General features: G+C 43.4%; 1 protein-coding gene across 1 annotated transcript in view; it reads right to left on the bottom strand.

Annotated features, from left to right (window-relative positions):
* tmtc2b (transmembrane O-mannosyltransferase targeting cadherins 2b) overlaps positions 1 to 13,631 on the bottom strand; it is a 175,660-nt gene that overhangs the window by 33,544 nt on the left and 128,485 nt on the right. The window contains exons 6-8 of the mRNA XM_014147934.3: positions 12,788 to 12,972; positions 12,486 to 12,564; positions 3,266 to 3,387 (exon numbers count right to left, since the gene is read on the bottom strand). Of these exons, the coding sequence (XP_014003409.1) occupies positions 3,266 to 3,387; positions 12,486 to 12,564; positions 12,788 to 12,972 (386 nt within the window). The remainder of the gene's footprint in view (positions 1 to 3,265; positions 3,388 to 12,485; positions 12,565 to 12,787; positions 12,973 to 13,631) is intronic.

Consider the following 13,631-nt stretch of genomic DNA (forward strand, 5'->3'; position numbering starts at 1 on the left):
CGGTTTGAGCGTACGCTGCAGGGACCACTGTAGAATGATCACACCGGTTTGAGAGTACGCTGCAGGGACCACTGTAGAATGATCACACCGGTTTGAGAGTACGCTGCAGGGACCACTGTAGAATGATCACACCGGTTTGAGAGTACGCTGCAGGGACCACTGTAGAATGATCACACCGGTTTGAGAGTACGCTGCAGGGACCACTGTAGAATGATCACACCGGTTTGAGAGTACGCTGCAGGGACCACTGTAGAATGATCACACCGGTTTGAGAGTACGCTGCAGGGACCACTGTAGAATGATCACACCGGTTTGAGCGTACGCTGCAGGAACCACTGTAGAATGATCACACCGGTTTGAGAGTACGCTGCAGGAACCACTGTAGAATGATCACACCGGTTTGAGAGTACGCTGCAGGAACCACTGTAGAATGATCACACCGGTTTGAGAGTACGCTGCAGGGACCACTGTAGAATGATCACACCAGTTTGAGCGTACGCTGCAGGAACCACTGTAGAATGATCACACTTGTTTGTTGGTATGTGTCAAAGGGTTAAGAAATAACTTTTCTCTTAAATACCTGCAAAACTGTTATTTAAACACACTACTCAGCTCACCACAGTTTTGTTCAACATGTACAATTAGATCATGGATACATTTAGGGATAAATACTGAATACTCTAGTTTCCCCTTAATACATTCTTTTTCTAATAAAATGTAATCAGAACTGACATACATTTCAAGTCGGAAGTTTACATACACTTAGGTTGGAGTCATTAAACCTCATTTTTCAACCACTCCACAAATTTCTTGTTAACAAACCATAGTTTTGGCACTTATAATTCACTGAAACACAATTCCAGTGGGTCAGAAGTTTACATACACTAAGTTGACTGTGCCTTTAAACAGCTTGGAAAATTCCAGAAAATTATGTCATGGCTTTAGAAGCTTCTGATAGGCTAATTGACATCATTTGAGTCAATTGGAGGTCTACCTGTGGATATATTTCAAGGCCTACCTTCAAACTCAGTGCCTCCTTGCTTGACATCATGGAAAAATCAAAAGATATCAGCCAAGACCTCAGAAAAAAATTGTAGACGTCTGGTTCATCCTTGGGAGCAATTTCCAAACCCCTGAAGGTACCACGTTCATCTGTATAAACAATAGTACGCAAGTATAAACACCATGGGACCACACAGCCATCATACCGCTCAGGAAAGAGACACGTTCTGTCTCCTAGAGATGAACGTACTTTAGTGCGAAAAGTGCAAATAAATCCCAGAACAACAGCAAAGGACCTTGTGAAGATGCTGGAGGAAACAGGTGCAAAAGTATCTATAGCTACAGTAATATGAGTCCTATATCAACATAACCTGAAAGGCCGCTCACCAAGGAAGAAGCCACTGCTCCAAAACCGCCATAAAAAAGCCAGACTACGGTTTGCAACTGCACATGGGGACAAAGGTCGTACTTTTTGGAGAAATGTCCTCTGGTCTGATGAAACAAAAATAGAACTGTTTGGCCATAATGACCATCGTTATGTTTGAAGGAAAAAGAGGGAGGCTTGCAAGCCGAAGAACACCATCCCAACTGTGAAGCACGGGGGTGGCAGCATCATGTTGTGGGGGTGCTTTGCTGCTGGAGGGACTGGTGTACTTCACAAAATAGATGGCATCATGAGGGTGGAAAATTATGTGGATATATTGAAGCAACATCTCAAGACATCAGTCAGGAAGTTAAAGCTTGGTCGCAAATGGGTCTTCCAAATGGACAACGACTCCAAGCATACTTCCAAAGTTGTGGCAAAATGGCTTAAGGACAACAAAGTCAAGGTATTGGAGTGGCCATCACAAAGCCCTGACCTCAATCCTATAGAAGATTTGTGGGCAGAACTGAAAAAGCGTGTGCGAGCAAGGAGGCCTACGAACCTGACTCAGTTACACCAGCTCTGTTAGGAGGAATGGGACAAAATTCACCCAACTTATTGTGGGAAGCTTGTGGAAGGCTACCCAAAATATTTGACCCAAGTTAAACAATTTAAAGGCAATGCTACCAAATACTAATTGAGTGTATGTAAACTTCTGACCCACTGAGAATGTGATGAAAGAAATAAAAGCTGAAATAAATAATTCTCTCTACTATTATTCTGACATTTCACATTCTAAAAAAAGTGGTGATCCTAACTAACCTAAGACAGGGAAGTTTTACTAGGATTAAATGTCAGTAATTGTGAAAAACTGAGTTTAAATGTATTTGGCTAAGGTGTATGTAAACTTCCGACTTCAACTGTATTTCTTGCTTCACATTAGTTCAGAATTAAATTAAAATGGCCATGGCCATTATTATCACAGATAACATTATTGCCAATCAATAAAGTTCACCATCAAAGGTATCCTTGCTTGCCGAGAAGTGATGAGGGCAAATAGATACTGTTTTCTTTATTTATCCTGATTGTCCTGACCCAACAATTGAATGGGACTTGAAAAGGGCTCCGGTAAAGCACTGGAAATGAGGGGAGACAGACAGGAAGGGCCTGGTCCTTCTTAAGCACTCCAGAGGGCTCATCCCCATCCCAGGACCTTTGAACACATTCATGTCCCTCCATCAGGGGCCAGACGCTGGGCTGCTGCCTGGAAGAGAGTGGCGTCAGCCTGGGGAGAGGGGGACCACCTTCACCCCTCTTTCCCTGTTTCTACACACCATCCTGGGCCCGATCTGTCACTGCTCACTGTGTGCACCACATGACCCCTTCCCTGTGAACTCTGGAACCCTGTGGAGTGAACTACCCCCAGCACACAAACCAGCCTTTCTCCTCAGTCAAACACGGGTCAACCACATGACCTTGGTCAATATCATCTGAGTGCACAGAGACACAGAAGGAGGCACAAAAGGCAGCAGGGTCTGGAGTTAGAGGTTGATGCACATCAGATCAGCCACTCCACAGAGATTCCTCAGGGCTAATGTGTTTCAGACGCTGGTTAGTTAGCTCGAGCCATTGATTAGGGTTCAATATGGAGTGCCTGTTAAGAATTAGTCCGGGGATTTGGTAAAAGATCTTAAAAATACACAGGGCAGTCGTGACATGGGTTTCAATCAGGAAGCTAACGCCACAGGACGATGGGGCACCTTGAGAAATTCAATGTTATCCTCACACAAGCCCGCACAAGCCATTGATTAACTGCATACAGACTCTCGGGCTACTTGCGAAGCTGAAGAAGGATACGAAAGAAGAAGAAGATGCTAACGATGATGAAGAACAACTTACCGTGAGGGCGAGGAGTTTGCCGTAGGTCAGGTGTGCTGGGATGTGGTCTGGCTTGGCTCTCAGGGACTTTTTGTACCAGTGCTCGGCATCGGTCAGCTTGTTCAGTCTCATGTAGGCCTCTCCTGCGAGCGGAAGTGAGGGGTTGGGTCAAGGGTCAGAAGTTAAGGAGCCACACGTCTTCCTATTGTCTCACACATTCAATGACAGCTAGGGCAGTCATCCAGAAAGGCCCCCCCATGATTCCAGTGCACTTTGAAACCCGATAACAAACTCGTGTTTTATTAGCTAATGGAGCTATTACTCGGACTAGGGTCAGAGACACACCCATTACAACATTGCTCAGTGACAATCCTGTAAAAATAATAATCGAACCTAAAGGTGGATTTTCAGATCCCCCATGTGTTTGTTAGATGGAGTTCTGTGGGAGGCCTAATGTACTTCAGGCCTAACGTACTTTGCTAAGACTGGCCTGAGCTGATTGGATGACATGATGCTGATGACATGAGTAGAAACACCCTCCCTGATCCTTCAGACATCATCCGATACCTCATCCAGCCCCTCACACATATTATAAGAACCCTGACGACACAGTTGGGTAAATGGGGAAAACACAAGCCAAAACAATGTTTTAAATGTAATTATCTCAGGAATAATACAGGGACAGGGGACGTGACAGTGATAGGTTTCACATGAACTTGTAACATGGTTCGTTTTTCAATCCACACCCATGTCTCGGCGAGGAGTGCCAATTACGGGATGTGTAATCTAAACTAGCGGACTGAAGCTAGATAATACACTGGGGATTATGGCTAATAATTTCCATTGATAAGAAACTGGAGAGAAACAACAGGTGGCCAGGGGTGGACTGGGACAAAAATTCAGCCCTGGCATTTTAGCCACACCAGCCCACATCACCGCATGCATGTTATGTGTGTTAGGACACCTGAGTGACTAAACAAAATCAAATGCGGTACCCCTGGAGGTCGAGGCCCCAGGGCATGTAATCTGGCCATGATAACTACAATATTTAGATAGCTGGTTAGCTAATTTACCCAGCTAGCTAACATGGCCAGTAGTTGACCAACTTGACATTTCTGACAGGTTAAAAATAGCTCTCTAGGGTCTGTCAGTGAATGACATAGGAGGAAAACTGCCCATTTCGATATTGAACTTTGTGCATTGTACTATTACATTTCTCAGCAGCAGTAAGTTAAAGGCCTGACTGAGTTTTTTAAGAAGGGACCCGTGGTCAGTATTGACCCCGTTCTGGGTCCAGATCCAGAGCGTGGTCCACCAGTTGAGTATGGCTGCAGTACACTATAGTACAGCAATTCTCAACTTTTACTGTACCAGTGAATGGTGAAACAAAGTCCTCCTTTTTTAACCAGCTCATGTTTAAAACCAGAACAACATGTAAAAGCACCACTGGAGATACAACTCACCACTATAACTTTGCCGCTGTTGCCTCTCTGTTGTGCAGTCTGTCTCTGCATCTTCTCTGCTGTCACTCTGTCCTGGCCTGTCCTGTCCTGTCCTGTCTGTCTGTCTGTCTGTCTGTCTGTCTGTCTGTCTGTCTGTCTGTCTGTCTGTCTGTCTGTCTGTCTGTCTGTCTGTCTGTCTGTCTGTCTGTCTGTCTGTCTGTCTGTCTGTCTGTCTGTCTGTCTGTCTGTCTGTCTGTCTGTCTGTCTGTCTGTCTGTCTGTCTGTCTGTCTGTCTGTCTGTCTGTCTGTCTGTCTGTCTGTCTGTCTGTCTGTCTGTCTGTCTGTCTGTCTGTCTGTCTGTCTGTCTGTCTGTCTGTCTGTCTGTCTGTCTGTCTGTCTGTCTGTCTGTCTGTCTGTCTGTTGTCACTCTGTCTGTCTGTCACTTCTAAGTGTTAATTGCTATTACGTCGAGTCAACATATTAAGGAACATCTGTGTCTCTCTTTTCTTCCTACTTCCACTGCACTCACCTCTGAGCTGTCTCTGCTAAGCCTAACATCCTTTCCCACAGTACTGTGCTGGGCACAGCAACATCCTTGTTGTGAATGAATAAACACATTTATTAGATAAAGAAGAACAATTACTGCCTAATAGATGACCAATGGCTCATAATACCTTATGAAAGCCTAACTACACTGAACAAAAATATAAACGCAATATGCAACAATTTCAAAGGTTTCACTGAGTTACACTTCATATAAGGAAATCAGTCAATTGAAATAAATGCAATATGCCCTAATCTACGGATTTCACATGACTGGGAATACAGATATGCATCTGCTGGTCACAGATACCTTAAAAAAGAAGGTAGGGGCTTGGATCAGAAAACCAGTCAGTATCTGGTGTGACCAACATTTGCCTCATGCAGCGCAACACATCTCCTTCGCATGCTCTACCAACTGTGGCTCAGTTGGTAGAGCATGGTGTTTGCAACGCCAGCATGGTGTGTGCAATGCCAGGGTTGTGGGTTGGATTCCCACGGGGGGCCAGTACAAAAACAAAAAATGCATGAAATGTAATGAAATGTATGCATTCGAACACTACTGCATGAAATGAAATGAAATGTATGCATTCACTACTGTAAGTCGCTCTGGATAAGAGCGTCTGCTAAATTACTAAAATGTAAAAAAAATGTATAGAGTTGATCAGGCTGTTGATTGTGGCCTGTGGAATGTTGTCCCACTCCTCTTCAATGGCTGTACGAAGTTGCTGGATATTGGTGGGAACTGGAACATGCTGTCGTACATGTAGATCCAGAGCATCCCAAACATGCTCAGCTTCCAGGAATTGTGTACAGATCCTGGCGACATGGGGCCGTGCATTATCATGCTGAAACATGAGGTGATTGCAGCGGATGAATGGCACGACAATGGGCCTCAGCATCTCGTCATGGTATCTATGTGCATTCAAAATGCCATCGATAAAATGCAATTGTGTTCGTTGTTCATAGCTTATGCCTGCCCATACCATAACCCCATGGGGCACTCTGTTCACAATGTTGACATCAGCAAACTGCTCGCCCACACAACGCCATACACGCGGTCTGCCATCTGAAACCGGGATTCATCTGTGAAGAGCACACTTCTCCAGAGTGGCCATCGAAAGTGAGCCTTTGTCCACTGAAGTCGGTTACGGCGTCAAACTGCAGTGCCAAAAAGGCCAAAATGAATATTAAATTCTTCGGCACCAGCTCTGATGGATTTTCCTGCAGTCATTGTGCCAATTGCACGCTCCCTCAAAACTTGAGACATCTGTGGCATTGTGTTGTGTGACAAAACTTAACATTTTAGGGTGGCATTTAACTGTCTCCAGTACAAGGTGCACCTGTGTAATGATCATGCTGTTTAATCAGCTTCCTGTCAGGTGGATGGATTATATTGGCAAAGGAGAAATGCTCACTAACAGGGATGTAAACAAATTTGTGCAAAATGTTTTAGAGAAATAAGTATTTTGTGCATATGGAACATTTCTAGGATCTTTCATTTCAGCTCATTAATGTTTTTTACATGTTGCATTTATATTTTTCTTCAGTGTACTTACATTACAAATACAAGTGCCTGGCTGCCATACATGTCCCCCCTATCCTAACAGTAAATTACTATTACATACAGTACCTACAGAAACTATTCACACCCCTTGACTTTTTCCACATTTTGTTGTGTTACAAAGTGGGATTAAAATTGATTTAATTGTCATTTTTTGTCAACGATCTACTCAAAATACTCTGCCAACATTGATTTTTTTTTAAACATTTGTAATAAAAAATGGTGAATCATAGAACACTAAAATATCTTGATTAAATAAGTATTCAACCCCCTGAGTCAATACGTTAGAATCACCTTTAATAGCAATTACAGCGGTCAGTCTTTCTGGGTAAGTCTCTAAGAGCTTCTCACACCTGGAATGTGCAACATTTGCCAATTATTCTTTTCATAGTTCTTTTATGTCTGTCACATTGATTGTTGATCATTGCTAGACAACCATTTTCAGGTCTTACCATTGATTTTCAAGCAGATTTAACTCAAAACTGTAACTCGGCCACTGTCTTCATGCTAAGCAACTCCAGTGTATTGTCATGCTGAAAGGTGAATTCCTCTCCCGTTGTTGGGTTAAAGCAGACTGAACCAGGTTTTCCTTTGGGAATTTGCCTGTGCTTAGCTCTATTCTCTTTCTTTTTATCCTGAAAAACTCCCCAATCCTTAACGATTACAACCATACCCATAACATGATGCAGACACCACTATGTCTGAAAATGTGGAGAGTGCAACTCAGTAATGTGTTCTACTGGATTTGCCCCAAACATAAAAATCTAATCAAATCAAATTTTATTTGTCACATGCGCCGAATACAACAGGTGTAGACCTTACCGTGAAATGCTTACTTACAAGCCCTTAACTCTATTTCTTGAACTGCATTGTTGGTTAAGAAAATGTTGACTAAATAAATAAAAAAGTAACACAATAAAATAACAATAATGAGGCTATATACAGGGGGTACCGGTACCAAGTCAATGTGTGGGGGTACAGGTTAGTCAAGGTAATTTGTACATGTAAGTAGGAACACTTTGTATTCAGGACCAAAAGTGAATTGCTGGGGCCTCCCGAATGGCGCAGCGGTCTAAGGCACAGCACTGATCCCGGCCGCGACCGGGAGACCCATGAGGCAGCGCACAATTAGCCCAGCGTCGTCTGGGTTAGGGGAAGGTTTGGCCAGCCGGGATGTCCTTGTCCCATCGCGCTCTAGCGACTCCTGTGGTGGGCCGGGCGCGTGCATGCTGATACGGTCGCCAGTTGTACCGTGTTTCCTCCAACACATTAGTGTGGCTGGCTTGTATGTTAGGTTAGTATTGTGGAGGGCGGCGCACAATTGGCCCAGTGTCATGCGGGTTAGGGTTTGGCTGGGGTAGGACGTCATTGTAAATAAGAATTTGTTCTTAACTGACTTGCCTAACTACAATGCTGTTGATCCATCCTCCTATCACCGCCATTAAACTCTGTAACTATTTTAAAGTCAGCATTGGCCTCATGGTGAAATCCCTGAGCGGTTTTGTTCCTCTCCGGCAAGTGATTTAGGAAGGATGCCTGTATATTTGTAGTGACTGGGTTTATTGATACACCATCCAGTGTAATGAATAACTTCACCCTGCTCAAAAGGATAGTCATTGTCTGTTGATTTTTTTTTACCCATCTACCAATATGTGCCCTTCTATGCGAGGCATTGGATAACCGCTCTGGTCTTTGTGGTTGAATCTGTGTTTTGAAATTTGAAATTCACTGCTCGAATGATGGACCTTACAGATAATTGTATGTGTGGGGTACAGAGATGAGGTAGTCATTCAAAAATCATGTTAAACGCTATTATTGCACAAAGAGTGTGTCCATGCAACTTATTATGTGACTTGTTAGATCATTTTTACTCCTGAACTTATTTAGGCTTGCAATTAATCTGTAAACATTTTGAAAAACATAATTTCACTTTGACATTATGTGGTTTAAATCTCAATTTAATCCATTTTAAATTCAGGCTGTAACACAACAAAATGTGGAAAAAGTCAGCGGGTTTGAATACTTTCTGAAGGCACTGTATATAATATAGAGCCAAAATATAAAAAACCTGGCAGTACATGTGTCTAGCATCACTGGGACCAGAAGACCAGGGACCACACTGCCTGTGCTGGGCCCAGCAACATCCTAGGGTAACATTTTATTTCAAGGGTCCATAATTAACACTTTATAAGGTATTTACAAACTGTTTGCACACCATTTATGAACTATTCCTCCCACATTTGTCAATGTAAGTTAGCTAGTTATTCACACATGCATACAGTACATATATATTTCCGTGAACATCCTGTTTTGTGTGCTTGTTATTTTACCAGGTACTGCAGGAATGTCTACCAATGGCATGGCCATCTTTTTGTGAGATATTAAACTGGTCACTCAAAACATTTATAAAGTATTTATAAAGTATAAATAGCACTCACTTTAGATTGGGGAATGCAAAAATAATTTTCTAATGATTAGTAAATTGTTTATTAATGTGGGAGAAATTATAAATAAATGCTAAACACAATTTATGAATGCCTTATAAATGGTTTATTATGGACCCTTAAAATACATGCCTTATAGATGACCATTGTCTTATTTACTACCATATAACAGTGTAACTACATATTTAAGCAATAAGGCACAAGGGGGTGTGGTATATGGCCAATATACCACGGCTAAGGGCTATTCTTACGCACGACGCAACGCGGAGTGCCTGGATACAGCCCTTAGCCATGGTATACAAACCCCTGAGGTGCCTTATTGCTATTATAAACTGGTTACCAACGTAATTAGAACAGTAAAAATACATGTTTTGTCATACCTGTGTTATACGGTCGGATATACCACGGCTGTAAGTCAATCAGCATTCAGGGCTCGAACCACCCAGTTTAAAATTACAATTAGAGAATGTAATGTGTTACCCCCTGCCCACTTAGCTAAGTGTTTAAATAATAGGCTACATATAATTCAATAGAAGAGAATAGGGAGTGAGAAGGAGAAAGAGAGACTGCCAGTTCCTTAATGTTTTGGCTGTATAATACTGCTAACAAGTGACGGGCCTTTCAGCGAATGAAATAGGTGGGACTTTCCAGCCTCCAAAGGCGGTGGCTATGTAATGCAATCCGAAAGCGGAGTCACTCGTTACTACAAGCTCATAAACCCACTCGCTGGGCTGAAGAGACTGAGATTCAGAAGCACATAAACATTTACCCTCTGTGGATAGGCCAAGTACCCCAGGGGGTCTTAGTACCCCTGGTTGGGAAACACTGCACTACATGACCAAAAGTATGTGGACACCTGCTCGAACAGCTCCTTCCAAAATCATGGGCATTAATATGGAGTTGGTCCCCACTTTACCTGCTATAACAGCCTCCACTCTTCTGGAGTGTTTCCACTGCTCCAGAGTCCAATTACAGCGAGCTTTACACCACTCCAGCCGACACTTGGCATTGCGCATGGGGATGTTAGGCTTGTGTGCAGCTGCTCGGCCATGGAAACCCATTTCATGAAGCTCCCAACGAACAGTTCTTGTGCTGAGGTTGCTTCCAGAGACAGTTTGGAACTCGATAGTGAGTGTTGCAACCGAGGATAGACGATTTTTACGCACTACGTGATTCAGGACTCGTCAGTTCGTTTTGTGCGGCTGATCCGTTGTTGCTCCTAGATGTTTCCACTTCACAATAACAGCACTTACAGTTGACCGGGGCAGCTCTAGCAGGGCAGAAATTTGACGAACTGACTTGTTGGAGAGGTGGCATCCTATGACAGTGCCATGTTGAAAGTCACTGAGCTCTTCAGTACGGGCCATTCTACTGCCAATGTTTGTCGATGGAGATTACATGGCTGTGTGCTCGATTTTATACACCTGTCAGCAACGGGTGTGGCTGAAATAGCCAAATCTACTAATTTGAAGGTGTGTCCACATACTTTTGTATATATAGCGCATTTTGGGGTCAATTTCGACCAGCCCACCCCAATAAAAGATGGTCCGGCCCTTCTGGCATTTGCCAGAATTGCCATTCAGCCAATCCGCCCATGCAGGTGGCTGGTGAGGAATGCTAACCTGCTGACCTCTGAGACGATCAACAGACATCTCCGTGTTCTTCATTAGCAATGGCCTGTAATGTGCCCTTAATATACCCTTAAATACAGGGTACTCAAGCATGTAAATGGTGTCAAATATAAGACACCATTTTCATTTTTGCTCATGATAAGGATCAGAGTTTGGGAAGTCTTTTGTAAGCCAGTATATAAAGTATCCAAAGAAAGTCCGCTTAATGTTAGAAGAGATATATTTAAAACTGTTCTACATCAGCACAAACTTTTTTTACTTTCAGATCAGATGTGAGATATTGTATGTCCTATTTGGGTTACAGAATCCCCAGACTTAATACATGTCCTTGTCAGCAGCTAGTATATTGACTGTTATGATTATGATACGGGCAATATGAATAGCTTAATCTATATACATATTTTTCAGACATGGTGTAAAGCGGGTAACAGCAACCGACTTTGTGCCTTTCTAACCATCAGATTCAGATGGAGCTCTGTGAGGGAGCACAGACACGGACATAGAATTTGAAGTGAAACGAATCTCAAGGACTTGAAAACCACATATAGTGGAACATTCCATTGCACAGTTGAGAGGAGGGGTGTGCGGCAGATTAAGACCCAACTTTGACCCAGACAGCCATGTAAACTGCCAAAAGTTGCCAGAAATATGGGAAAATGCTGTACCACCCAACCTCCCACAGCTCTTACAGCTTTCAAACTGTTATAGATGATTTGGTCAACAATTGGACATAATCTCAGCACCGCTGTCAAGCTGAATTTGACTCCACTGGTGAATGTACTGTATTAGGGGGGCTTGTTGGAATTCAGCAAGAGAGTGAGAGTGAGAGAGGGAGGGAGTGAAAGAGAGAGACCAAGAAGAAAAAGAGAGAGGGAGAGAGAGTGAGAGAGGGAGAGAAATAGAGAGTAAGAGAGAGAACGATAGAAAGGAACAACATGGGGGAGCCACAGAGGGAGCAAAGGCAGATTGAGACCATTGAGTGACAAGGGTGTGAGTGGAATCGGGGGTCACATGAAATTAAATATTATTGTTTTTTGCAATCAAAAGTCACAACTCAGTCTGCAGCTGCTTTCACATGACTGTAACATGAGGAGCGCGGTTATTATTGCAGTGGAAAGCAAATTAACTGCGTTAACGCACAGTGGAAACCTCAACATTGGGGCCTCAATGGGTGCGTTGAGCTGCTGCCACACACCCTGACTTTGATGCCGGTTTACGTATCTTAGAAAAAAAAACAGATGAAGATTTATAAGACGTTATGAAAACAGAGCACCTTTAAAACGAACAACCCTAGGCAGAGTCTACCCTCCGAAACCATGCTAATCTGTCATGCTTACTGTAAGCCTAGCTCAGCTGACGAGCTCGACCCTGGCCACAAGCAATACAATTCAATCCTGGGACCGTTCAGGTGGAATAAATTTCAACAAACTCAGGTAGAAGTACTGTAAATGGAGCCAAGCTAACAGCCAATAGCTGACACAATGGTTGCAAATGTACCACCACACTTCTAAAAACTTGCATTCCAATCTACCAATCTTCTATTCCATTTTAATATTATTTTTCTCACAAAAAAATAACAGCTTGTGTGTTTGGTTTGAGAGAAAGAGAATTGCCACTTACCCATCATGTTATAGAGGCTCTGAGGTGCAAATTGTCTTGGCATTTTCTGTATTGCTTCTTTATACACCGAGAGGGCCTCCTATGAATTAATAAAACAAAAGGAACCATCCATTAGGCATGAGGGCCCAACCAAGTCATTTCTCTACTGCAGTCAATGGAATGGTATCAACCACATGGAAACTATGTGTTTGATACCATTCCATTGACTCCATTCCAGCCATTATTATGTGTGTATGTTTGGTGTGTGTGTGTGTCCCTGTGAGTGCGTGTGTGTGTATATGTGTGTGCGCCCTCCATCCTACCTCCTGATGCCCCTGCTCATGGAGCAGCTTGCCCAGGTTGTATAGGCAGCTGGTAACGGAGCTCTTGTGGGCGTGGGGGTCTTTCAGGTTCTCGTCGGGGATATCGGCGCAGGTCAGGAAGGTCCTCTTGGCTTCATCCAGTCTCCCCTGGTTCATCAGGACGATCCCTGTGTTCAAGTAGGCTGCTGCAGGGGGGAACGAGAGATCAAATACACGATCAACATGCAGGCAGAGACTAATTAGGCTCTATGGGGCTGAAACTGGTCATTATCAAGCGTCTTTCGGAAATAAATTGGCCACCCACTGTGGATCAATTGGCTGCCACATCCATGGGGTGCCAATAAATGTTCAAGACTCGTGGAATGTGAATGGGAGTCTGCGGCGTGGAACTGGCTCTACTAATACTGTATGTGTGCCCCAGCATGCCATGATGAAATGTAGACTACACTAGTGTCCTACCTAGCCCCTCTCCTCAGTTCTCTCTGTCCTTTGTCCATCCAAAGTGAACTGGCAAAGTTCCAAATTCTACTCAACAATCCCATTCTAGGAATAAATTGCATATATTCCCTTGGCTAGAGTGTTGCTGAAGACTGTTTCCATTAAGGATGTGTGCCTGAAAGGGATATGAGAACAGTGTGAATAGAACTGTCTATCATTAGAGCTTTTCTATCGTCATGGAGATGGCACTTTGGAATCGTTACTTGACCAGATTCCAAGTTGGACCATCTGTCAGTTAAATGCAGTGAAGAATGGTACAACCTTGACAAATGACATCTATTATCTGACTTGCTCTCATTCCTTCACTTCCATCACCACGACCACTGCTTTAGGTAACTCATTCATT

This window comes from Salmo salar, chromosome 16 (genome assembly GCF_965601325.2).
Source record: "Salmo salar chromosome 16, fSalSal1, whole genome shotgun sequence".
Taxonomy (NCBI): domain Eukaryota; kingdom Metazoa; phylum Chordata; class Actinopteri; order Salmoniformes; family Salmonidae; genus Salmo; species Salmo salar.